The sequence below is a fragment of the Carcharhinus amblyrhynchos genome, chromosome 6 (assembly GCF_965287045.1).
Source record: "Carcharhinus amblyrhynchos chromosome 6, sCarAmb.v2.hapA, whole genome shotgun sequence".
Taxonomy (NCBI): Eukaryota; Metazoa; Chordata; class Chondrichthyes; order Carcharhiniformes; family Carcharhinidae; genus Carcharhinus; species Carcharhinus amblyrhynchos.
In genome coordinates, this window is record NC_137329.1 from 41,374,580 (window position 1) to 41,399,488 (window position 24,909).

At 41.1% G+C, this 24,909-nt stretch overlaps 1 protein-coding gene across 1 annotated transcript; it reads left to right on the forward strand.

Moving 5' to 3' along the window:
• Positions 1 to 1,880: 1,880 nt before the first annotated feature.
• On the forward strand, positions 1,881 to 12,958 carry LOC145343852 (troponin I, fast skeletal muscle-like). The gene is made up of 5 exons (XM_080190289.1): positions 1,881 to 1,967; positions 2,071 to 2,202; positions 3,128 to 3,217; positions 7,618 to 7,800; positions 11,797 to 12,958. The coding sequence occupies exons 1-5, from the start codon at positions 1,938 to 1,940 to the stop codon at positions 11,884 to 11,886; spliced, it is 525 nt and encodes a 174-aa protein (XP_080046415.1). The 5' UTR covers positions 1,881 to 1,937; the 3' UTR covers positions 11,887 to 12,958.
• Positions 12,959 to 24,909: the final 11,951 nt, after the last annotated feature.

Below are 24,909 nucleotides of genomic sequence, written 5' to 3' on the forward strand. Positions count from 1 at the left end.
GTCAAACAAGCCAATATGTTTTTTAACTTTAACCTGAGGGTGTGGGTGTCACTGGCAAGGCCAACATCTGTTGCCTATTCCTAGCTTCCTTTAGGGCATTAGCCTTTATGAGAATACAACAGTTTTCTGGATACTTTTACTGATATCAGCTCTATGTTCCATTGTTTTTAACTGAATTTACATTATGATGGAGAAATTTGAAATCAAATCAACTTAATCATATTAAGAACAAAATTGCATTGACTAAAAATGCTTCGGCTGCTTTATTGGTGGCAGAACACAAGGAGAGATAATCAAAATTCCACTGCCTATAAAACGATCACTTAAATCACAAGAATATGGGTCAGTCCAATTTTTTTTAAATGGAAAACATGTAGCAAAATAATAAGATTCATAGTGCTGGTCATCAACTAAGAGTAGGATTTCCCCCATAGGCTTCAGGACTAGACCATGAGAAGCCCACTCTGTGTGGGGAACAGTCACCCAATTTCCCCCAACTGGCCAATTATTAACCAGGGGAGAGGTTCACTATGCATTAAGGATGGCAGGCAGGCTGTCAAAGCTGGAGGACCAATTGGAGGCCATTTAGCACACCAAAAGTGCCGCAGGTTGCCTTCTCAGGAAAAAGAGAGAGGTTGCCTCTTTCCAATAATTTTATAATTATAATAAATAACAGCCTTAGCAGCCTGGACAATTGTGTGAAGGGATCACACAGAGAGGCCTACATCTGCAGCTGAATGATGTGGAGATGCCGGTGTTGGACTGGGGTAAACACAGTAAGAAAAAGTCCAACAGGTTTATTTGGTAGCACAAGCCACTAGCTTTAGGAGCGCTGCCCCTTCATCAGGTGAGTGAGAGTTCTGTTCACAAACAGGGCATATAAAGACACAAACTCAATTTACAAAATAATGGTTGAAATGTGAGTCTTTATAGGTAATCAATCTTAAAGGTACAGAAAATGAGAGCGGAGAGAGGGTTAAGCACAAGTTAAAGTGATGTGTATTGTCTCCAGCCAGGACTTCACAACTTGCCTGGGCTTGCAAAATCTCACTAAATGTCCCGGCTGGAGATAATAAACATCTCTTTAATCTGTGCTTAACCCTCTCTCCACTCTCATTGTCTGTAACTTTAAGACTTGATTACCTGTAAAGACTCGCATTCCAACCATTATTTTGTAAATTGAGTTTGTGCCTTTATATGCCCTGTTTGTGAACAGAACTCCCACTCACCTGATGAAGGAGCAGTGCTCCAAAAGCTAGTGGCTTGTGCTACCAAGTAAACCCGTTGGAGTCTAACCTGGTGTTGTGAGACTTCTTACTCTGCAGCTGAAGCCAGGTTGGGGGTGGGGCAGAAAGCCTCTTGTAGTGCTGCCCCCCACCCCCTGCACCCCCCCCCCCCCCCCCACCCAACCCAGCCCTTTCCTCTTACACTCTTCAGGGTTGTGCGACCAACTGGAATTATCCAGTCAGCCTTTGATAATTGATCTGAATAAATGTTTAAGAAACCGGGTTGGCTCACTGCTGTAGCTGGTGGGTAGCTTTACTACCCATGTGCCCACACCATTGCCCCTGCCACCCATCCTCCATCTTGTCACTGGGAAACTGGCACTCTGGCCATGAGTATGAATTAATGCACTCACCCATCTCCGATCCCACTCCCATCAGGGCCTGAATATTCAGTCTTAAGTTGGGGAGAAAAAAAAACAGAAGATGAAAGAAGTCAAGTAGTCGGGTGACACCAAGACAGGGCTTTAAAATAGCATGGATGGTGGAGAATAGTTTGTTGGAATTTACTTTTTGAGATTAATTAATGATATGGAAGTTATTGCACACTAACAGCATGTTCTTTTGCTCTATTTGAATGAATCTGCTTTTAACTCACACTCTAAATCCTTCTTCTCTTTCTCTGATCCTGGATCACTACAGAAAAGATCCAAGATGACCTCTTCTCGCAGAACGCATCTGAAGGTAATTTTGCAGCCTCTCATGCCATTTCTTTATATGGACTTTCATGTTCAATATCTTAATGGTTTTCCACTGAATTCATGGCTTCTTCACACATACATTTCAGAGTTTACTGCTCTCTCTTGCCAAAGTTGCACTTGAGAAGGAAGAAGCAGATCGGGTCGCGGAGAAGGAGAGGTACATGGAAGAACACTGCGAACTACTGCAGACTGCTGGACTTTCAATGGCAGAATTACAGGTTATTGCAATATCATTTTCTCCCTATTCTGAAAGACTCGCAGCTTATGGAACTGAACAGTCTTAGACTGGAAAACAAGGATCAAGATACATTGGCCAGGGCAATGCAGAAGGGAGTTTTCAGTTCATTGGCTTGGGCAGTAATCCACGCTTTTACAGAAAAGAGGGTGTCACTTGAATACAAACCCAAAACGATGATTTGCTAAAGAAGTGTATTTTAAGAAGGTGGCTTTCCCTTAAAAATCTTGTTCCCTTCCACAACCAAATAAATTGGCTTGAAAAATTTAATGCAATAGTTTGCAGATCACAACCTTTGGTGATTTGGGTTTTTCCTATTTTCCCCTTTATAACTTTCTCTCATTGCAACTACTAGCCCCATGCCTCAGGGATGGGAAAGTAGATCTCCAAAGGATTTCACTGTCTGTTCCAATCTACAGGTGGACCCAGAGGAAACTGCTGCTTTATGGTTGGAAATGGACATTTTATCCATTTCCTTTAGTGGGACAATGCGTCTTCAGAACTCAATTAAGCCAAAACATTTACTTCAAATGAAAATTTGAAGAAAACTTTGGAACTTCACTGAGAATTTGGTGGAAGCATGGTTTCTGGCCCACTTGTAGAGAAGATACAGTGACACCGCAACAATATCTCTGATGAAATTAAGGCCCAATAAATAAATTTACACAGTGATTCATCTCCATGATTTTGCTATCTTGTAGACTCCAGTTCTACTTGGCAGCAGAAGGATTCAAACAGGATGTAACTGTCAGTCAATTATTTATTCCTACATGGGCTTTACTGTTCCATCCAATGCTGCTCACAATCTTCGATGCCATTAAGAAAGCCGATGTGCCTTCAACTGCACCACAGCTGCAGAATGAAATTGTCTTTGCAATATTGAAATCTCTCACTATCTGTCTCGACAGGACTTATGCAAAAAAATTCATTCAAAGATAGATGTCGTTGATGAGGAGAGATACGACATGGAATCCAAAGTTACTAAGAGCACCAAAGAGGTAATGGTCATTTTCATTGTATCCCGCATGATCAACCTCACTATATTGTGTTCTTTGTTGAAGAAAAAATTTAGACTGATAGCAGGCACTAATGCAAAAAGTCCTTGTAAACACTTTAACTACAGAAAAGATTCTTCACTTTTAAATCTGCTCTGTGCCCATCTCATTGAAATTGCTGTAAAGCAATAATACTGAAACCAAGTGCAGAATTAAGAGGTAAGGAAATCAACCAATGGATGACAATCTTGCCATACTCACTCTTTGGATTTGAAATTAGCCAATGCCAATAATACAGAGTGGATAAATAATGAATCAGAAGCTCATTATACTCAATTTTGTTTTCCATTGAAGTCACCACTGTCCTATGTTGCACCCCTGTCATTGCTCATTGGAACTAAATATATTTAACTATTCGTAACATGTGAAGAAGTTCAATAAAAAATAGCCAACTGACCCTTTATCCTCACTTCCTTCATGAGAAACTGGATGGTCTACTCAATCAGGGACTTAATCCCAGCAATTTATTCTGTTGCTCCCCCAAATATAATACAATAAAACCTAAAGGGTCTCCATTTAAAATGCAGATGAGAAGGAGTTTCTTCTCCAAGAAGGTTGTTGAAATAACTCCTCAGAGGCCAGAGTCCCTTCACCAGATACCCTTTATTTACAATTCTATCCCACTTCTAGAATGCTTCCAGGATAAAGTCAAAATCAGGAGCACCAGTGAACCTGACACTCCCATATTTATATCCCTGATTGAGTAGGCAATTATGACCTCAATCAGGGAGCCCAACCTCTTTGAAGTCATTATAGTTGTTAGTTTTTGGAGTTTTCTTCCCCAGAGAGTAGTGGAAAGCTGGGTCATTGAATATATTCTAGGTTGAATTACACAGATTTTTCATGGAAAGGGAGTTATGGGGAAGATGGGGGAAGACAGGAGAAAAGTAAACTTAAGGCCACAATCAGATCAGCATTGATTATTGAAAAGTGGAGGAGGCTTGATCGGCCAAATGGTCTACTCATGCCCCTAATTCTTCTGATCTTACAATTTCAAACACAGCAACCAAGAATGTAACTGCAAATATTTTTAGAGCTTGCAGCTTCACTCATTTGCTGCTCCTCAATTCCAGTGCAGCCTCAACACCTGGGCAGCCTTACACCTAGACACAAGTATATCATGTAAACATACAGGGACAGAATCCTTTCCTCACAGCCACAGTGCACTTTTTACATACTACACCAGTTAGATGTGCAGCAGAAGCTGGGAAAAATCTCTGCTGTTTCAAGTAACAAGTCACCATCTTTATCTCAACATCTCTCTGTAATATATAACATTGTTCCCAATGGGATATTTTCTTACTTTCTGAATGAATGAATGTCAATTGCTTTTGGGTGTTGCAGTTTTGCCTCCATTTAGTATGTTAATAATTCGTAAGTCTTTTATTTAAAAAATCAATTGCAATTTTCAAACATAAATATGCAAAATAGGCTTCATTCATGTAGGCTTAAGGCTAAGTAGTTGTAAGATACCTAAACTGGCATCTTAAATATATCAAATAAGTGTTGGTAAACATCCCAGAAAGATAATGTCCTCACTGAGCATGTACATCACTCAATTGTCTCTCAGACACACTGGCATTGTAAAGGATGACATTAAGGCATACCACTGTTTCTTTATTGAGGTCAGATATAGAGAAAAATTATGTAACTCAGCCTCATTTTTTAAAAAGCCTTCTGTTCTTTTCAAAATATTTGTGTCTTCTTATGTCCTCAATAATATCCCTGCTAGGGAGTCAAGCATGTATACTCCACTTCAGATCCCTGCCAATGTTATTAAATAATACCCAGGCTGACAACTCATCTGATTTCTATGGGAAATCTATAGCTTTGGCTCTGCATCTTTTCCCAACTATATAACTGTGCTCTATATATTGCTAGTGTGACGTGTCAATACAGAACTGTTTACCATCATGCAGGTGAAGAGGGAATGTGCAACTTTGTTGGTAGAGATCAAATCGAACACACATCTGTGCTGGAATTTTACCGCCTCACCTGTCTGCAGCTCATAGAATCCCACCCGAGACCAATGGAAAGTGCCGTCCTGTGAGCCTCATCCACCCCAATTCCAGGGTGGACGAGGTGGCAAAATTCTGGCCTTAGTGTCCCATGTGAGAGTCAGGAGAATATTTCATTTCTGAAAAATCAAACTCAAATCTGCACAGTGAAGGCCATGGGTAAAGATTTTTACTCACTCAAAGTACATTCACTGACACAGAGTTAAAATTGGACCCATCCATAGCTTCAAGGACACCTCCTCTCCAAGGCTTTAACTAAAAGGTTGAATATGGTGTAGTACTTTCTATAGATTTACAATAGTTTAAGATTTGATTAGTAGTATTGTTGAGAATATTGTTGTCACTGTACTAACCAAATCTTACTCTAGGTGGGTTGGCCATTCTAAATTGTCCCAAAGATGTACAGGTTAGGTGGATTGGCCATTGTAAATTCAAGGGGTTATGGAATAGGGCAGGGAGGAGGACTTGGGTGGGATGCTCTTTCAGAGAGTTGATGCAGACTCAATGGGTTGCGTGGCCTCTTCCTGCATTGCAGGGACTCTGTGATCCTTTGCATTTCTGAATGTATTAGAGAATAAAATGATGTGAAAAGCAGTCTGGACATGAACTAAGAGGCCTGAGTTGTACCTCCAGAGATAGCTTGCCCCACAAGAAAAATTGGGTAACTGACAAACGCAGGCCTATCACAAGGATTGTGGAGTTGGGGGTTGCACTCTACTGGTCCTTGCATCATGAAAAAACTATTCGAATCGAAACTTAAAATTGACTTTTAGCTGGCAGCCATCTAGGCAACTGGAGAATCCTAGGCTCAATGACTGCGAGTGGGCAACACTCACAGGAGGGGTCGTTGAACATGTTTTATGTCCACCATTAAAATGGCCTCAATTACTATTTTAGGTAGCTGGTGGGCATGCCTAAAAATAGGTATGACAAAATCAGCAGAATGGTTCTAGGTTGTCCCACTGCTAAATTGATATGTTCTGCATTTGTTTGCATCTAATAAACACAGCACATTCAAATTTCAATCCCACAGAATACAGAATACTCATTTAAGCTATGAATTTAGGACAAATAGTGTCAAACTTGTCCCAGTGAAGTCAAGCATTGGAATACAGAGACAGAAGCACTTCTGGTATTTGCACTTTCCTCACTTGTTAATGTAGCTGATCATCATTTTCACAAAGAAACAAGGCCAACTAATATATTACAACGATGTAACTAAATGCCCACAATTGCTATTGCCCACTGCTAACTTTTCAGTAATCTTGTCAAACATATCATTCTAATGGTTTTTCTGCAATGTATAACAGCTTTTCATTCATTATCTCTAATTTAATATTCTCTTGATGGCTATCAGAGAAGCTCTGCAGTGAATAAATAGAAAGCTAAGTTATCAATGAGAAAGTATCTAATTAAAAGTTTACATTGGACAGGATCTTGAGCCTAGTCTCACCATCTGCGGGAATGGTGGCAGGCGAATCAAGATCTGGCAAAACCCAGAAACTGTGAATCTCACTGGTGGGGTCACGATTTCCAATTTTCACTGTTCCTCGCTGGCAACTAAATCAGGTTCATTCCTATTTTAATATATTTTAATATATTTGTATTTAATTAAACAACTCCCCCCTCCATATGTCAGCAAGGTTTACAACAGGTTCACCTAGAACCTGTAATGGGGATCCCCCCGGGGTGTAAAGGTGAGTTTAGCCCCTGGGGGAGAGGGGCATGGCCAAGCAGTGGCTTGACAATTGCCCCTGGTACTGCTCCTGATACAATTTGGTACTGCCAAGTTGGCACCTGGTGCTATATCTGTCTGCAACCCCCTCATGTCCTCTTCATAACATATTTGCCTACCAATCTTAGTGTCATCTGAAAATATATCTACCATGCCATTGCTCTCCGCATCTAAGTCATTGATATAAATTGTAAAAAATTGAGACCCCAACCCAGATTTCTGCAAGACTCCATTCATTACATCCTGCCAACCAGAATAAAACCCATTTGTACACACTCTCTGTTTTCTACTAGACAGCCAATCTACTACTCATGCAAATGTGTTACCCCTACATCGTAAGCTTTTATTGATCAAGCTCCTTTAACATAATGAAATGCCCCAAGACAGGAACATTATAAATCAAAGTATTACAGTGAATCATGTGAAGAAATATTAGACCAGATGATCAAATGTTCGTTAAAGAGCTAGAGTTTAAGAAATGTTTTAAAGAAAGAGAGAAAGCAAGGTTGAGGGGCAAAGATGTTCAGAGAAGGAATTCCGTAGTTTGGAGTCTATGTAAATATTGATGCTTAACTCTGTCAATGTTGTAGATTGATGACTTGAACTTGAAAGTCTTTGACCTGAAAGGCAAGTTCAAGAGGCCACCACTCAAGAGAGTCCGTATGTCTGCTGATGCTATGCTGCGTGCTCTGCTGGGCTCCAAACACAAAGTGTCCATGGACTTGAGAGCCAACCTGAAGCAGGTGAAGAAAGAGGACACTGAGAAGGAGAAGGTAAGGCAACATCCCTGAAAACCGTGGCTGTAGTTTTAGTTCTCCATTTAATCAATTGTAACTCTACATTGACCACTTGACAAGTTTTTGAAACAAAGTTTCCTCAGCCTGACTGAGGTATGACAACTATTAGTTTGAAGCACTTGACCTCACTTGGGTTGAAATATCTGATCACATAGCTACAAGCTCATAAATTCTCAAATGATATACTTCATGTACAGTATCTCCATCTTCACTTGTTATTTATTTCTCAATCGGTTTCTTCCTTTCAACATCCCTCAGCTTCCCTAACAACTTGTTCTCTGAGGCTATATCAAGGTGAGACAAAATCCAAGCAATAGCTGATGCTCAATTTGGGTCCGATCTTGACCAGTTGGCTCCTGACCTCATACAGCCTTGGTCCAAATAGAAACAAAATAGCTGGACTCAAGAGGTGAGGTGAGAGTGACTACCCTTAACATCAAGGCAGCATTTGACTAAGTGTGGCTTCAAGGAGCCTTTGCAAAACTCTCCACTTTGTTGTTTTCGGGCATAAAGGAAGAAGTTGTGGTTGTTGGAGGTCAATCATTTCAGTCCCAGGGCATCGCCGCAGGAGTTCCTCAGGGTATTGTCCTAGGCCTAACCATCTTCATCAATGACCTTTTGATGACCTGTCGCTTCATCAATGACCTTTCCTCCATCAAAAAATCAGAAGTGGGGATGCTCGCTGATGACTGCACAATGTTCAGTACCATTTGTGACTCCTCAGATGTTGAATCAATCCAAGTCCAAATGCCTGGATAATATCCAGGCTTGGGCTTATAAGTGATGAGTAACATTCATGTCACACAAGTGCCAGGCAATGACCAACTCCAACAAGAGAGAATGAAACCACCTCCCCTTCATACATAGTGGTATTACCATCACTGAACCCACCACTATCAACATCTTGGGGTGTTACCATTGACCAGAAACAGAGCTGGGCTAGCCATATAAATATTGTGGCTAAAGAACAGATCAGAGGCTGGGAATTCTGTGACGAGTAACTCAGCTTCTGGATCCCCAAAGCCTGTCCACTATGAACATGTCACAAATCAGGAGTGTGATGGAACACTTGACTGGGTGAGTTCAAGAAGCTCAACACTAGCCAGTCCTTATTATTGGCACCCCATCTGGCACCTTAAACATTCACTCAGCCAACCACTGAGTCACTGTAACAGCTGTGAGGGCAATCTACCCTGCAGGAACGCACCTTCCAAACTCACAACTTCGACTACCTACAGCAACAAGGGCAGCAGACACATTGGAACACCACCATCAGCAAGCTCCTCTTCAAGCCACACACCATCCTGAAATGGACCCTTTCCACCAGCAGAGATTTTGCTTTCACTCAGCAACTCTCCATAATGGTGCGGCTCAGGAAGAAATTCAATGGGCTGTTCAGTTCCTGATCTCTACTAAGTTTCCTGATCTCAGCTGAGAGTGACAGTAGGAGTCTAACAATTTATCTTGGCATCACTGGATAAGAAGGGCAAAATTAGCACAGGTTTCTACTCCAAATTCCTGCTGGAAATTCAAAGGTGTTTTATCTGGTTGAGGCAGGATCAGGTTTGACTTTGCTGTGCCCCAAGTCAAATGGCTTGCTGACACATCAAAATCCCCACACACAGATGGCCATTTTGGTGTTGGTGATGAGGGTTTTGTCCATAGTTTGGAAAAGCAGCAGGAGTCCAGTCTCATCTTCATTATGGAAGGCCTCAGAGGATTCACTGCCCATCCAGCACATAACTGGCCAATGTATGGCCTTCAGCAGGTTTTAAGACCCCGAGACAAAAATCCTCCGCCACTCAACTCCCTGCAAAGAACTGCCAGCCAATCAGAGCTGCTGCAATTAAGGCACCCAGCAGAGTTCTGGGATTGCTGAGGGACCCAGGCCACATGAGTGTGAGCAGATGGGGATGATGGGAAGTGGATCACTGATGGGGAGGGAAGATTTTGAAGGCAGGGCAAGTGGGTGGCTCTCAGCAAGTCTTCCCTTCAAATACTAGCCCCTTGATCACTAAGTACCTTCGAATGAGAGATGGGATATTCTCCACCACCTGACTCCCACCCACACCTCCCGCTCCCAAACCTCACATTGGGAGATCAATCTCACCACATGGTGAGTTACAGTCCCCACCCCAACGTCATATTGAATATCACTGGTGGTGGGACGAGGCCCTTAATTGTGCTTTCATTGTCCACTTAAGGACTTCAACTATCCTGCCAATGGGAAGGTCATGCAAGAGCCAGGTTTAATCAGGTGAAGGTAGGGAGATGGAACGATATCTATCCCATAATTTCCCATCTGATCAAATGCCCCCTACCTCCAAACCTGCCTCAGTGAGGGCAGCTAATTCCATCTGTTGTCTGAGTTGGGCTAACTGATTCCAAACCGTAGATTTAGTATCCCACTTCACAATTCTCGCCTGGAATTTCTGAGAGCTTAGTGATAGCTTGCTGGGCAAATGTATTTTGTGATGTGATTCTATACCACACAGGCTAGAAGATCCTAGAACAGTTTACCAGCCTGCGTTGATTTAGTTGATCTCAAGTGGCTGCATTTTTAATGTAGAGGAATGCTGTAGCCACTTCTCAAAGCAATAAGAAAATAAAACACAGCTATTAAGCCAAAGAAGAAATTGGGATGTGTTTTAAGAGGGGCCTGAAGGAGTGGCTGAATGATTTAAGAAGGGAACTCCCCTACATGGGGGCATTGGCTGAAAGAAATAGAAAAAAAAATTGGTACAGCCCCTGATAGCTACGCAGTGATCCCTGTTGGAAATTGCATAGCCATTAAGGTCAAGAGAATAAGCGATGCATAAAGGAGTCAGAGGAATGGAGAAGCACTTCAGTCTCCAGAATTAGTCCCAGTGGGGATAATTTTAACTTTTGAAGTCACATTTAACAGGCCATATTAAATCACCTGCCTGTTGTACGTCTTCCTAGTTTTCATTCTAATTTTGTACATTGGGCATCTAATCTCATATTGTCCATTTTATACTCACGGCAGAAGTTGAAATTACCCTCAGTATTTCTGGGATAAAGGATATAAAATCATCAGGTTCCTATCCGGACCTAATGATTCATTTCAAGAAGTGCAACTGTATGGACATGTGACAAGGGCAGAGCCAGGCTAGTTGGAATGCTAACACAGTGCTTGCCTTCACTGTTTCAGTTCACATTCGAAGAAGTCAAGCAACATGCTGGAGTAGGCCCAGTATTGTATCCCAACATGGGTCAACATGTTTTGTTGAGAGGAAGGGAGCAAACTGAAGTAAAAGTTTCACAGAATTAGAATTGTGTTTCAAATGTTGCAAATTCCAAAATGATTGTGGGTGGGCAGTGGTGGGGAATGGGTGGGAGAGGAAGGGGCAGGAGGTTCCACCCCCTCCTGTTCTGAACGTGTTTAGGGTACAATTCCAGCATCATTCAGAGTCTCACAGAAGTTGTTTATCTTGATTATGTATGAGGCTATACAGTGACTTTCAGCTGGCTATTTTGATGGCAGAGCAACAATTCCAAGCCTATCCTCGGGTGGTGTCTGTGCACTCCTCAGCAGGGATTTTTGAATAGCTATCAGGAGCTACAGAGGGAACTGATTTTGTTTTTGTCTCTTTGTGCCAACTAAGAGTCAACTAATGCAGCGTAGACAGAAAATGATTCCTGAGATGTTTTTAACCTGCAAGTTCCAGGCAGCCACTTAATGCATGACTCAACCCAGAAGCCAGGATTAAATGGGCATAATTATTATTGCAGTTTTGGAAAATTGATGAATGGCCTATCAGAGGGGAAAATAATTTCCATTTACCTGTGTGTGTTGACACCTACGAGTGAACCCATGTGCTGAGCATTCGTATTGGGTGTTTGTTCAATGTTTCTGACAGACTCAGATGGAGAAGTCAAACCATAGCTCACATCATTATTTTTTGCTTTACCTCATCCTTAAATTTCACAAATTACTCACTCCCGTTGCAGGATCTGCGTGATGTTGGGGACTGGCGCAAGAACATTGAAGAGAAGGCTGGCATGGAAGGCAGAAAGAAGATGTTTGAGGGCGCTGAATAAAGCTTGTCACCATGAAACCAAATGCTGTATTACATCTAAGATTTGTAATAAAATATATGTAGGTCAACGCTCGCATCAGTATTGGAAATATGTTGTGCTGATTTAGTTAGTCCCATTTAGAATGAAAGGAATACATGGCTATTGGAATGAAGGAGCTGGGATCTAAATTGAATTCAATTTTGACTGCTTGATATTACATCATAATTTGCTGTAGCTGGACAGTGAGCAGCATCCATTATTTGTTAGGCTTGCCTTTGCTCATTTCATCCTTACAATATCTTGAATTCCATGTTGCTGAAAGTCCAAGCTGATAAGATTGCTGCGAGGGAAGCTTGTTAAACACCGCAATCTTTTGTGTATCAATCTTAATCAATCGGTTTGAAGGTCGAGAAATCAACAGTGGAAGGACCGAGGAGGAACTGTATATTAGAGCAGAAGCATTCAATGCCAAATCACCAGTAGAAAGAGAAATAAAGAGAGGGAAAGGAAGAATGGATTAAGAGAGAAAAAATAAGAGACAGAATGGAAAGTAAAACAAAAAAAATTTTGATCTCCAACAATAATAAAACCTGAGGGAGTAAGACTTCATTCTGTGTCAAAGAGGTTGTTTGACAGATATCAATACTTATCATGTATTTAAGGGCTGCTTAGACCAAAAGGAATAAGATTTAACAATGTGGTGAGCTTAGTTTGATTCTACTCCATACATAAAAAAAACTTGCACCAATTCAATGCTGAACCAAACAACAAGATTTCAGGAGGCTAATTGTGGAGCAACACATCTCTGACAACAATTTTGGGAATTCTATGTTTTTCCCTCATCTGATATTGCTGTACCATTTACCTTTAATGACAGCAAGTGGCCATTAGCCTCAGTGTTATTTTGACAGCAAACTATCATGTATCTTCATGCAACCCCATTATATGGTAAGTCCCCAATAAGGAATGGCAAAAAGAGAAATACAAAATTTATGGTTATCAATTGTAAGAACATTTATTTTATGAACAATGTACTACACGTCTAAAGTTACAGTGTAAATAAATACTTGAATGCAGGGTTGATTTTTTTTAACCATGAGTATTCTGAGGCTTCTTTTGGTCACCTCTGTTGGGCATTTGTGTGAATACATCATGATGTTTTCCAGCATCTTTCCACAATGTTCTCAATGTCGGTAATGGAGCCTGCAATTTGTCAGTAGCAGCAGTTTTTTTCTGGCTATAGGGTGTCTTGCAGAAGGCTGCAGTGTCAGAATAATATCACAGCCTTTTACGTCAGAACTTCATTTTCAGTGGTGGCATCCAGTTATCAAGTTTTCAACATAAAGATGTGCAGAAATCCCTGCTGCTGTTTCCTGTTTGCCATCATACCACTTTGAGGAAGGACAAAGATTTGGGTGGGGAGCAGAGGTAGGTGATTCTCCACAGGGACAAAGCAAGGTCAGTAATAAGAGGTCAGCATTTAGAAGGATAAGGTTCTGCCTGAAAATATCTTTGATCTCCTTGAAAATGTTACAAATAAAATAGTTTCAAAGGTTCATGTGATATAATTTATTTAGTCTTTCAGAAGTCATCTAACAAAATTCCATACAGATGCTTCTGATTAAACTAAAAGTTGTGAGGATCCAGTGCAGTATATAACACTGATTAACAAATAGTCAATGGTTAGTATTTGTGGCTGTATTGATTAGAGGCCCACCAGAGTCAGTGTTTGCACTCCTATTGTTTCCTATCTACCTAAAAGGCCTGGATATTAAACTAATAATAGCTGCACAAATTTGCTAATTCAAAAGCTTTTTGATCTCTTATGCAAGCGGATGGATACATATCAAATGAAACTTAACACATGCATATGCATTAGTCAAAATATGTGTAGCCTAGTCAAATTGAATCAGGGGGAAGGTGAATTTAATTTTCCACTGAAATCAATGGAAAAGAAAAATCAGGTAGCCTGTAATATGGGCAGCTGATGCTTTTTGTTCATTGCACCCAAGAGGTTCAATCTCAGGGAGCTTTAGCAGGTTACTTGAGAGTAATTAAGTAATGTGCTACTTCTAATATCCAGTGAAGCAATCTAAAAAGCTAATAAAATTGTGGGCAACCAGAGCACAGGTCTACTGAAATCATACTAAAGACTCACAATATAACTTAGTATTGCATTGAAATTTGAATTGATGTTATTAGTAAATGAATACTGAAAATGCCCATGATATTTTGTTTATTATTATCCCTATAAAGACCAATAACATTTAAATGAAATTCAAAGTTCCAATTAAGAACTGAAAAGGATGACACAAGATTTCATGTTTTAAGATTTTTTACTATAACAAATGCCTAAAAATACAATCAACCAAACATTATATTTGTAGGCAACTTGTACTTTAGACCATAGAAAGGAAGGTTCCTCTTTTATACTTATACAAATCATACTATTTACAGAATTGCAGTCCTTATAGCAAACAACCCACAGTTGCTCCCAGCTTCCAGTAGATTTGCATTTCCATGTTTTGGCAAGTAGTAAATTCAAGTGACGGTCTCCAGATAATTTCCTTTCTTTTTGGAGCATTTCCTAAATCCAGCACCAACAGTAAACCTGTTCCTATAATTCATCCCCTCTTGCTATGCCAAGATGAATCTTCTGGAATCCTGAAATGATCGCAGGATCCATGTCTTCGATTGAAGAATATCTTCTTGCTATATATGGTGTAGTTCAGAAAAGCAAGCAATCTCTTCTCTCTGCTGATAACAGAACGACCGTCTGTTTGGGAGTTTCATTGATTTGCAAGGAAGTCTGTCACCTGATTTCAAGATTAGCTTCCTCTGCCCCTTCCCGTCATGGAGATGCTGGCATTGGATGGGGATGGGCACAGTAAGAAGTCTCATAACACCAGGTTAAAGTCCAACAGGTTTATTTGGAGTCACAAGCTTTCAGAGCGCTGCTCCTTCATCAGGTGAGTCCGAATAAACCTGTTGGACTTTAATCTGGTGCTGTGAGACTTCTTACTGTGCCCACTTCCTGTTGGCAGTGAACATATTAGCTTTGCATCCAATTAGAAAAGCTGATAGCTATCCTTCGCCTGTGGTGATTGTCCCTTTAAGGGCAATACAGCAGATCAAACGTTACTAGGTAACCAATAAGGACTCAGAGTGGGGAATCAACAAGGGAGGAGTTCTCTTGGGCAAGAGCATTCCAGAACTAGCTGCAATCATGCTTTTGCTCATGTAGATCCTTGTAAATAAATATTTTGTTGCTCTCTAATTAAGTCTCTGAAAGTGCATCATTACATCACCCCAATTCCCTTTCACCTTAGAAATAAATTGAAAGTATACAGCTGAGCAATTTACAACCCAATACTCTCAACACCTTTCTGGGATTTTGGGAGACTCAGTGGTCACTTAAATGAGCAGGCAAACATTAAAGTCAATTTTCATATAGCAATGTCCGACAGAAAGTGTTGGGATATATGATCAAATGATTGTTTTTTGATGTCGGTTGAAAGATAAGTGTTGCCCAAGACATTGATGTACTTAGGTTATTACTTCAAAGTATGTTAGGAATATAGGATCAAAAGTTATCAATGGGATATATAGGAAAATAAATTTTGATATTAGGGAAAACCTCTTGACACAAAGTGGGAAAATCTAAGCAAAGCCGTAGAAGTATGAATTTGGGGCTATTCAAGATATAATGAGGTACTATAACACAAGATCTAATGCATTGTAGGGGTGAGTATTAGTTCAGTGAATAATAATTACTTGTCCTTGCCTGTGTATTTCATTGGATACTTTCCTACAAGTCCTAAAAAAGTAACTTAAGGCCTATAATAATTGAAATCCAGAAGTCTATGAAGGAAAGGTGGTGTGGGATCTGCCAGCACTCTTGGTGAGATAGTGCAAAAAACACAAAGTATAGAAGAGAAGAAAAGAAGCAAATAATTTATTCTTTACAATTTCAAGATTCAAATGACTGCTGCAAGAATAGCAGCTGTTTCTCATCAGGTTTGAACTGTTGCATTGTATGACAGCTTTGATTCAGCATTCAGAATTCATCATCAGTGTCGGATAACTCAGCTGCTGACAATTGGCCTTCAAATTGAGCCAAGGCCAGTGGTTGTTGTGTTACATGTGAATCTCCTGGTTTTTGAAAAATTTCATTTTATGGGATGCCGGTGTTGCTGGTTAAGCCAGAATTTGTCACTCACCCGTAATTGCCCTTGAGAAAGTGGTGATGAGCTGCCTTCTTGAACTGCTGCTGTCTTTGTGAGGGAGGTACACCCACAGTGTTGTTAGGGAGGGTTTTCCAGGATTTTAATTAGGGAGGGATTCCAGGATTAACAGCAGCACGATGGCACAGTGGTTAGCACTGCTGTCTCATAGTGCCAGGGACCCAGGTTCGATTCCCGGCTTGGGTGATTGGGTGGAGTTTGGATATTCTCCCTGCATGGGTTTCCTCTGGATGCTCTGGTTTCCTCGCACACTTCAAAGATTGTGCAGGTTAGGTGATTGGCCATGCTAAATTGCTCCTTAGTATCAGGGGACTAGTTCAGGTAAATGCATGGGGATAAGACCTGGGTGGGATTGTGATCGGTGCAAGCTTGCTGGGCCAAACTGCCTTCTTCTGCACTGTGAGGATTCTAAGAGGTATTTTGACCCAGCGACAGTGAAGGAATGGCAATGGACGCCAAGTGAAAGGTGTCAAGTTTCTTCAATGTTGTGTGGTGCCAGTGGGACAAGTCCAACTGCAAATAAAAATCTTGAAACATAAGAACAAACAAATTATAGTTTACTAATGCATTCAATCAATGCCCTATTGTCCCTTGTAATGTCAAAATAATAAAATAATTTCACTTTGCCTCTCTTTTACAGGCAAAATTAACTCTACAAGTAAGCATTATCTGATCCAACTGGCACTAACATGTGGTCTTCTCGAACATTTACATTTGTTTCCCGGCCAAGGCACTCTCCATCTAACTGATTAGAGAATGAGACCAGTCTGTATTCCTCTCACGCTTTCAGGTCTACTGACCTCTGAATCCTCCTTCACCTCTCTAAGTCAAGGATTGCCTTGCTGAACTGCTAGCCAAAGGCACTATCTTGAATGATAAAACCTGTCAACCTCTCAGTGTTGGAGCTGTGAGAATGGTATTGTTTATTAACCCATTACCTTTCTGGATGTATTTGAATAAAAACCATACTTATGTTACGATGTCAACACTGCTAGGACGTATTAGGTAACTCTGTGTTATTTTAAACAGATATGTTAGGTGAGCATGCCCAATTCTGAAGTGGCATTCCAACATATCAGATAATTTCCCGCTTTGAAAAGATAACTCTACATGGAGTGAATCTAACTTTGTAGCAACATCATAACATAAATTCAACTAAAATCCTCTCCGGGTCACTTGACCACCCACTGTAACACTGGAGAGAGGCCAATGTCTAAGAAACAATACTTTAACCTAAGTCAGCGTCTTTGGATGAGAGGATAAATACCCTTGATAGGTTTTCAATTGTTAAAGTTGATTTGGTGTCAATGTGTGACAAATCTCCACTTATCCCCTCCCACTCCCAGCTAGGAGGTCTGTAGTTTACATTAGCAGCCAACACATTCCATTCCATTGACAGTTGATTATATTCATACAGAAAGAATGAGATCATTGGAAGATTCTTGACTGTGGTCTATCTGTGGAAAGAACATTTCTACATATAAAAATGAGGCACCACATCCTTGAACTGTTTTGTCAAATTCATGATGTGTGATGCCTTCAGAGGCTGACACAACGCAATAGAACCCCTGAAAATGGAAGCACCCTGCCCAATTTAGGAGTTCTGACAGCAAAGAAATTTCAGTTAGATTTTTCAGTGAAGCAAAGAGGAATGGGTAATTGAATGGGTAATTTTTTTATATTGTTTTAAGTTTTTAAGTTTATTTATTAATGTCATAAGTGGGCTTACATTAATACTACAACAAAGTTACTGCGAAGCTGTTCACTGTTACTGTGAACATTGCAATAAAGTTACTATCAGTGTGGTTATAAATGACATGATAAAGGCAGTACATATTCTGGGAATGAGTCATGTTAAAAAACGTGAGTCTCTACAACCCAAGTAGATGATTAAAAGAGAGAGAGAGAGAGAGAGAGATGAAGAATTCTTGCTTAAGTACATAAAATGTCAATTATTTTAGATAAGGTAAATCAGGAATATTACTTTGAAAGGAGACAGCTTAGTGGGATGATAAAAGGATATTTGAAGTCTGTAAAAATGAGGGATCGAGAATATATGTTGCAGCTGTGGTTAATTAAAATCACTTCATCATCTAAGGACAAGACTTGAGGAAAGATTAAAAGCAACACAAGCTTCCACCAGGATTAGCTAATGAACATTCGCAAGCAGATTCAGGCACTTGGACAGATCAAGACGCATGTCACCAAAGCAATCAGTCTCCTCTCAAAGATTACTATAACTTGCTGAGTGTTGACCAACTTTTACAAAGTGGTATAGCCAAGGAGCAGGGTGGGGAAGAAAGGCAGCAGTAATCAGAGGAAGATGATTATCTAGACCACAAGATGGGCCATTTAGCAGCACCTGGAGTAGCTCAGTGAGCAAAGTGTCACCAGGCAGGGTCTAGTAGAGCAAAAATCTGTCATACACTGACAGTCCTCTCTGTAAATACCCAATATATTTGCCAAATAAAGCATCACTTCTATTGAGCTCTGTCATATAATCAAAGCTTCCAAAGGCCAAAAAAGATGGCAAGGCAGATTTTTGGACTAGTGCTGTATCACCAACCCTGCAATTTCCAGCAAAGGACAAGGACAGCAGATGTATGTGAAGATTACCACCTGCAAGTTCCTCTCTAAGCCATAAATCCTGACACGGAAATAGATCATCAGTGTTCCTTCACCATTGCTGGGTCAAAATTCTGGAACTCCCTACCTAACAGTGATTCAAAAAGGTTACTCACTATGATCTGTAACTGAGGTTGAAGAATAAAAGCCAGCTTTACCAGTAATATCCAAATCCGATGAGTGAATAAAAATATTAGCTTTTATCAGATCTCCAAGGGTGCTGTGCCTATATGTTGAAAATGTTTCTCTCCATGTTCCCCCCTAGTGAAAGAAGGCAGGATCCACACATTTCTTCCTAAATGTGTACTATTTTAAGTGCCCAGGTTGAGGATATCTGTTGAACAATGGTGCCCAATGGATGAAGGTGCCCCCCCCTTGCACTAAGTCAGCAGATGGCGCTGCCACTACATGTGTTACAGGGATCGATGTAGTCATTGCATTCGTACATTTGAGGACATATCTGCAGCATGTTTGACAGCCTAACTTGGACCCATACAGTGCAAGTTCCCAATTGTACAGAGTTGATATCTGGTACAATTCCTTCTATTTCACCATTGCTGTGAATTCTCTCAGCATATCTAGCAATCTATTTAAGAATGGGCAGTCGGATCGCTGCGAGTTAGTTGTAGACCTGAAGCATGACTGCACTAACATGGTGAACTTAGTCAACATGGCATCCCATAGAGTAGAGCCCAAGGCCCAATCATAGCATCTGCAATGCCTACTATACTGAAACATATGATCTCAACCAGGGCTTGCTACAGTAGAGGGTAGTCTGTTTGCAGTTTTGTTGGGTAGTCATTTTTACTGTCAGATACAGTTTGTGAAATCTTGTATTTACCCACACCCTCCTGAATTGTACTGGTTATTTGACACATCTAAAAATTACTCCATGAAATGCTGCTGTTGACCTAACAAAGTCCTTTGTAAGAAAGGCCCCTGTTATGCTAAATCATTCAGCCCACTAACTTCAGAGACACTCAAACTGACAAGTTTCTGTAATTCCAACTTGTTCCTCTTTTCTGGTCTCTCTGTGCCTTACAGAGACCCCTCACCCTGGTGGGACAGGTAAGTTCAAACCCCAGATTGGCAGGTTTCAAAAGAAACACATCCTGAGAGTTGGAACTGAGTTCAAAATGCAATAATTGTAATTCCGTGGTTCTGAAAATGGTTCCCAAGCTCTGTAAATTTAGCATTAATAGTAAACAAATCGATGAAAAGAAACACATTTAACAAGAAAGTGCAAAGTATGGCCTATATCCTTGTGTTCTGTTTTACACAGCTTCTCTTGTCCAGCAGAGAGCAGCAATTTGCCCACTGAAGAATTGATCAACTCCAGATGCATTTCATCCAGTTTCTGAGTCTCGATTCATTTGGAGCTTACTAATAAAATCAACCAACAGTTCTGTGGTTAGGAGAGTCTAAAGTTAGACTCTCTGCCTAGCAACAATACTCCACCTCATTTTCTCAACAATAACGTTTTGTTTAATGCCACTCTTCCTATACATCGACATGGTTTCTGACAGGACATTACTAGACATTCTTTTCATGTGCTGTCTTTCTGATCAATAGTCTGAGTTACTGAAATGTTGTTTGCTTCCTCTCATTTTTCTGAAAGGTGCTAACTTAAGCTGTGCTTGCTTCTGAGAATGCTGACAGCCTCCTTCAGTTGTCCATTCTTCGTATACAGGCTTTCATCAAGCATGTCAGAATGCCATCTGTATAAGTGGGGCAGAATCACAGCTTTACCTCATCCTTCCCTCAACTAAAGACCAAACACATTCCCTTCTTGAACAAATTGCTGAGTCACGGTTTTAATCTAACAGTAACATGAGCTCAATTGCTGCCAGGGCAGCCTGGTTACCAACTGAACCATTGGGTGAGCTATGGTTCAACTCAGTGGATACAGATTCTTTCAAAGGGTAGCATTGTCACTATACCATGTATCTGTGATGGGTGCTTTGCAGAATAACAAGAGCAATACGCATGTGAAAAATTACCACCTGCAATTTCTGCTTTGGGGTGGCACGGTACCACAGTGGTTAGAACTGCTGCTTCACAGTTCTAGGGACCTGGGTTCGATTCCCAACTTGGGTCACTGTCTGTGTGGAGTTTGCACATTCTCCCCATGTCTGCGTGGGTTTCCTCTGAGTGCTCTGGTTTCCTCCCACAGCCCAAAGGTGTGTGGGTTAGATTGATTGGCCATGCTAAAATTGCCCCTTAGTGTTCTGAGATGTGCAAGTTAGCGGGGTTAGAGGGTAAATATGTAGGGGTATGGGTGTAGGGAATGGGTGGGATTGTGGTCGGTGCAGGCTCGATGGACCAAATGACCTCTTTCTGCACTGTCAAGTTTCTATGATTTCTATGAAGTCACATACCATCCTGACTTGGAAATCTGTCACCATTCCTTCAACAGCACTGGATCAACTCCTGTCTATCAACACTGTGGCTGTACCTACAAGGACTGCAGTGGGTCAGGAAGGCAACTCACCATCACCTTTGCATGGAGAGTTGGGGGTTGGTTATTAAATAGTGGCCAAGCCAGCCATGTTTAGATTCAGTGTGCATTGGTTCACAATCAGCATCTTTAGAAACAAGAGCAGTGGAAGACTCGAGAGGCAGAGAAAACATTCACTAGGGCATAATTTCAACAAGAGAGGGAGGAGTTCTGGTCGGGTAACTTAGAAGTCTCACTTTTCCCAATTGCTGCGATGCTTTAACTATGTGTGCGTGTGTGTGTCCACATCGAACAGCTTCTGTTTCTGTCTGTGTGTCTAACTCACTAAACTGATATAAAACAGTTCCCATCACTGTGACTACAGGTTGTATTTTATGTGACTATGCCAGGCTTGTTTTTATGGATGAAGCAAGTAAAATAGGGCCAATGCCCAATGCACTACCTACCACCCACCCCTGAGTACTCTCTCAATATTACAGGGGGTGGGCAGGTGCCAAAATCACCAATGCCATCTTATTTGAATAAATGATCAAGAGTGAAATAGCTGTAAAACAGTTGGTGTGGACAACAAGGTGGGAATGGAGTTTGGATGCTCTCTTTGGGGGCTGCCCCTCTCTCCCCTACCTCCCACCTCCACCCCCCAGGTAGAACATCCCCTTTCTTCCTATCCACTTGCTGTGTTAAACAGACAACCCCCAATTCTCTGACTCCCTCCATAAATGCCCAAACCCTCACTGCTCAAAACCTGGAGGTATTCACCGCTGGAGTCCATGGGGCTTCCTCTCCTTCCTGGTTACAATCCTGGCAGTGCCCACTAATTTACTCTTGGCACTGCCAGGACTACTGGAGCTGCCAGCCAATTTGAATAGCTGGCAGCTCCTGAGGGTGAGGCGTCCTCTCTTCAGTGAGGAGCAGAAGAGCCATGTTGCTCCTATTCAGCCTACCTGCGGTGTGTAATGGCTGTGAGGTGAGCTGGAGTGGAGCAGGTCAGAAGGACAGGCATGAGTGAGCCATTTGCCCCCATAATATTCTACACTATGGCTCCCGATTCTGGGCATCTGAAGGGCATCAGGGTGAGGATTAAAGGTGGTGGGGAAGTTAACGTCCAGAAACAGGAGAAGAATAAAAGGCCATGAATCTTGTACCTGGCCCTGGCCTCTGGCACAATCTCCTTTTCATAGACTCATAGAATCCATACAGTGCAGAAGGAGGCCAATCAGCCCATCGAGTCTGCACTGACCACAATCCCACCCAGGGTCTATTCCAGTAACCCCACGTATTTACCCTGCCATTCCGCCCGACACTAGGGTCAATTTATCATGGCCAATCAACCTAACTCGCACATCTTTGTAGTGAGGGAGGAGCGCCCACAGGAAACCCACACAGACACAGGGAGAACATGCAAACTCCACACAGACAGTGACCCGAGGCCAGAATTGAACCTGGGTTCCTGGTGCTGTTCCTGACAGTGCTTGCCACAATGCCGCCTTTTCAAATAATGTCCAAATGTTCAGAGCATCCATTGTTTTGGCTTTGACTATATTTAACATTCAAGAATGCTGAATGCTGGAGCCAATTGCCTTTCCACTTACAATTACACAGTTCCTCCTCACTGCTCCCTGACCAATATTTTACTTTGCATCTTATTATTCTCACACATTTGTGTTAAAGGAAGAGTGTTTGTTTGGTATCTATGACATTTCTTCCTCCTCCATGGCACAATTTTCTAATTGGCTGTACTGTTTATTTAACCATTCTTTTATTTTACTCTATGTTTGTAAAATATCTAAAAAAAGAACTTCCTGTTTGCTTTCTGTTAGTTTCTATAATCCTATTCAATTCATAATTTATAAATTATAAAATTTTCGTGCCCCAGTTGGCCTTCCCTTATGCTATTAGGCCCAGAATTATTAGAAGGACTCTCTTTAGGATTCATAGAATCAAAGAATCCTGACAGTGCAGAAGGAGGCCATTTGGCCCATCAAATCAGCACTGATCACAATCCCACCAGGCCCTATTCCTGCAACCCCTCATATTTACCCTGCTAATCCCCCTGACACAAGAGTTAATTTAGCAAGACCAATCAAACTAACCTGCACATCTTTGGACTGTGGGAGGAAATTCATTTTAATTTTATCCATCTCAGCAAAGGGTGGGATTTCCTGCCCCGCTCCTGCAGTCTATGGCCTTTTGTGTTGTTGGGAGCCTGCAGAAAACCTGCCCTGAGGGGGTTGCCATCGGCTGGGTTGGAAGATCCCACAGGAAGGGCTGGAAAATTCAACCAAAAATATTGAGTGTTGCTGGTGATCTGAAATAAAATCAGTCAGAGATAGAACTACTCAGCAGGTCTGGCAACATCTGTGACAAGAGAAACAAAGTTAACATGCTTCATATTGATTACCTTTCACCATCAACCTAAAACATTAACTTGCTTCACTCTTACAGATGCTGTCCGACCTGCTGAGTTTTTCCAGCATGTTCTGTTTTCATAATTCTTATCCCTTCTTAAATTCATTTAAATGTCATCATTATGTGTTATTTCTTTGGAAATACACTTTGAAAGCCTTGTGAATGTAAGACCAGTAAAAAGTCTGACAACACCAGGTTTTAGTCCAACCTATTTATTTGATAATATACTCACAAGCTTTCGAGGGGACTGCCTCTTCGTCACCTGACGAAGAGGCAGTCCCCTCGAAAGCTTGTGAGTATATTATCAAATAAATAGGTTGGACTAAAACCTGGTGTTGTCAGACTTTTTACTGTGTTTACGCCAGTCCAACGCCGGCATACCCACATAATGTAAGACCATACAGAGAATGGCTTATTCTATCAACTTTTGCTATTCTTTCAGATAAACATATGAATGGACATAAGCTCTTGATTCTACTTAATATACTCTCAGGGCACAATGCTGCATGAATTGAAATTCCTAAATACCTTTCAGTTCATTTCTGCATTAACAGATTAGTAAAAAAGTTATGCTGTGAATTCATAGCAGCTCCTGTTTCCTAATGTATCTAGAGAATATCAGGAAGGGATTTTATAAAGTCCCCAGCATTTTACATGTTACAAAAGAATATGGTTATCAAAGAGAACTGCCATATACTCAGCTCCATGGTGAAACAGCATCTGAATAGTTGTCCTTGGCCACAGTATCCATTATAATAAACAGAACTCTCTGTATCTGAGTAGAATAAGCAGAATCCATTCATTTTTCTTCTCTCCATCCTCGCAGTCTGTTTACAATAAGGCAGTGCTGTAACTCTTGCAGAACATAAACCTGCCGCTGTAAATCCTCTGGGAATAGATATCATTATTTGTCTAATAACAGAAGATCAATCAATGTGACAGTTACACAGAGTTCCATATGGCACCAACAAAAGATCATGGAAATCACCCTTAAAAAAAGAAAATATCTTGGTGGGAAGCCACTGGGCTGGCTTTCTCTAAACATGTTCAAGGAGGTCCTGAACCAAAGCTTAGCCTTTTTGAATTGTACATATTCCAGTTTGTGGGCCATATTTTATTTGTTTGCTGAATGGATTCCCTTTGCTTGAATGAAAACTTCTTCTATACTATCTCTCCGAATATAGCAAGTGACTGATTCATATTTCGCCTCCATTGCATCTCATACTGAACTCTTGTTCAATCCAGCAATGAAACACACAGACACAAGAACAAAACACAAGAACATGAGAAATGGGAGCAGGACGTAGG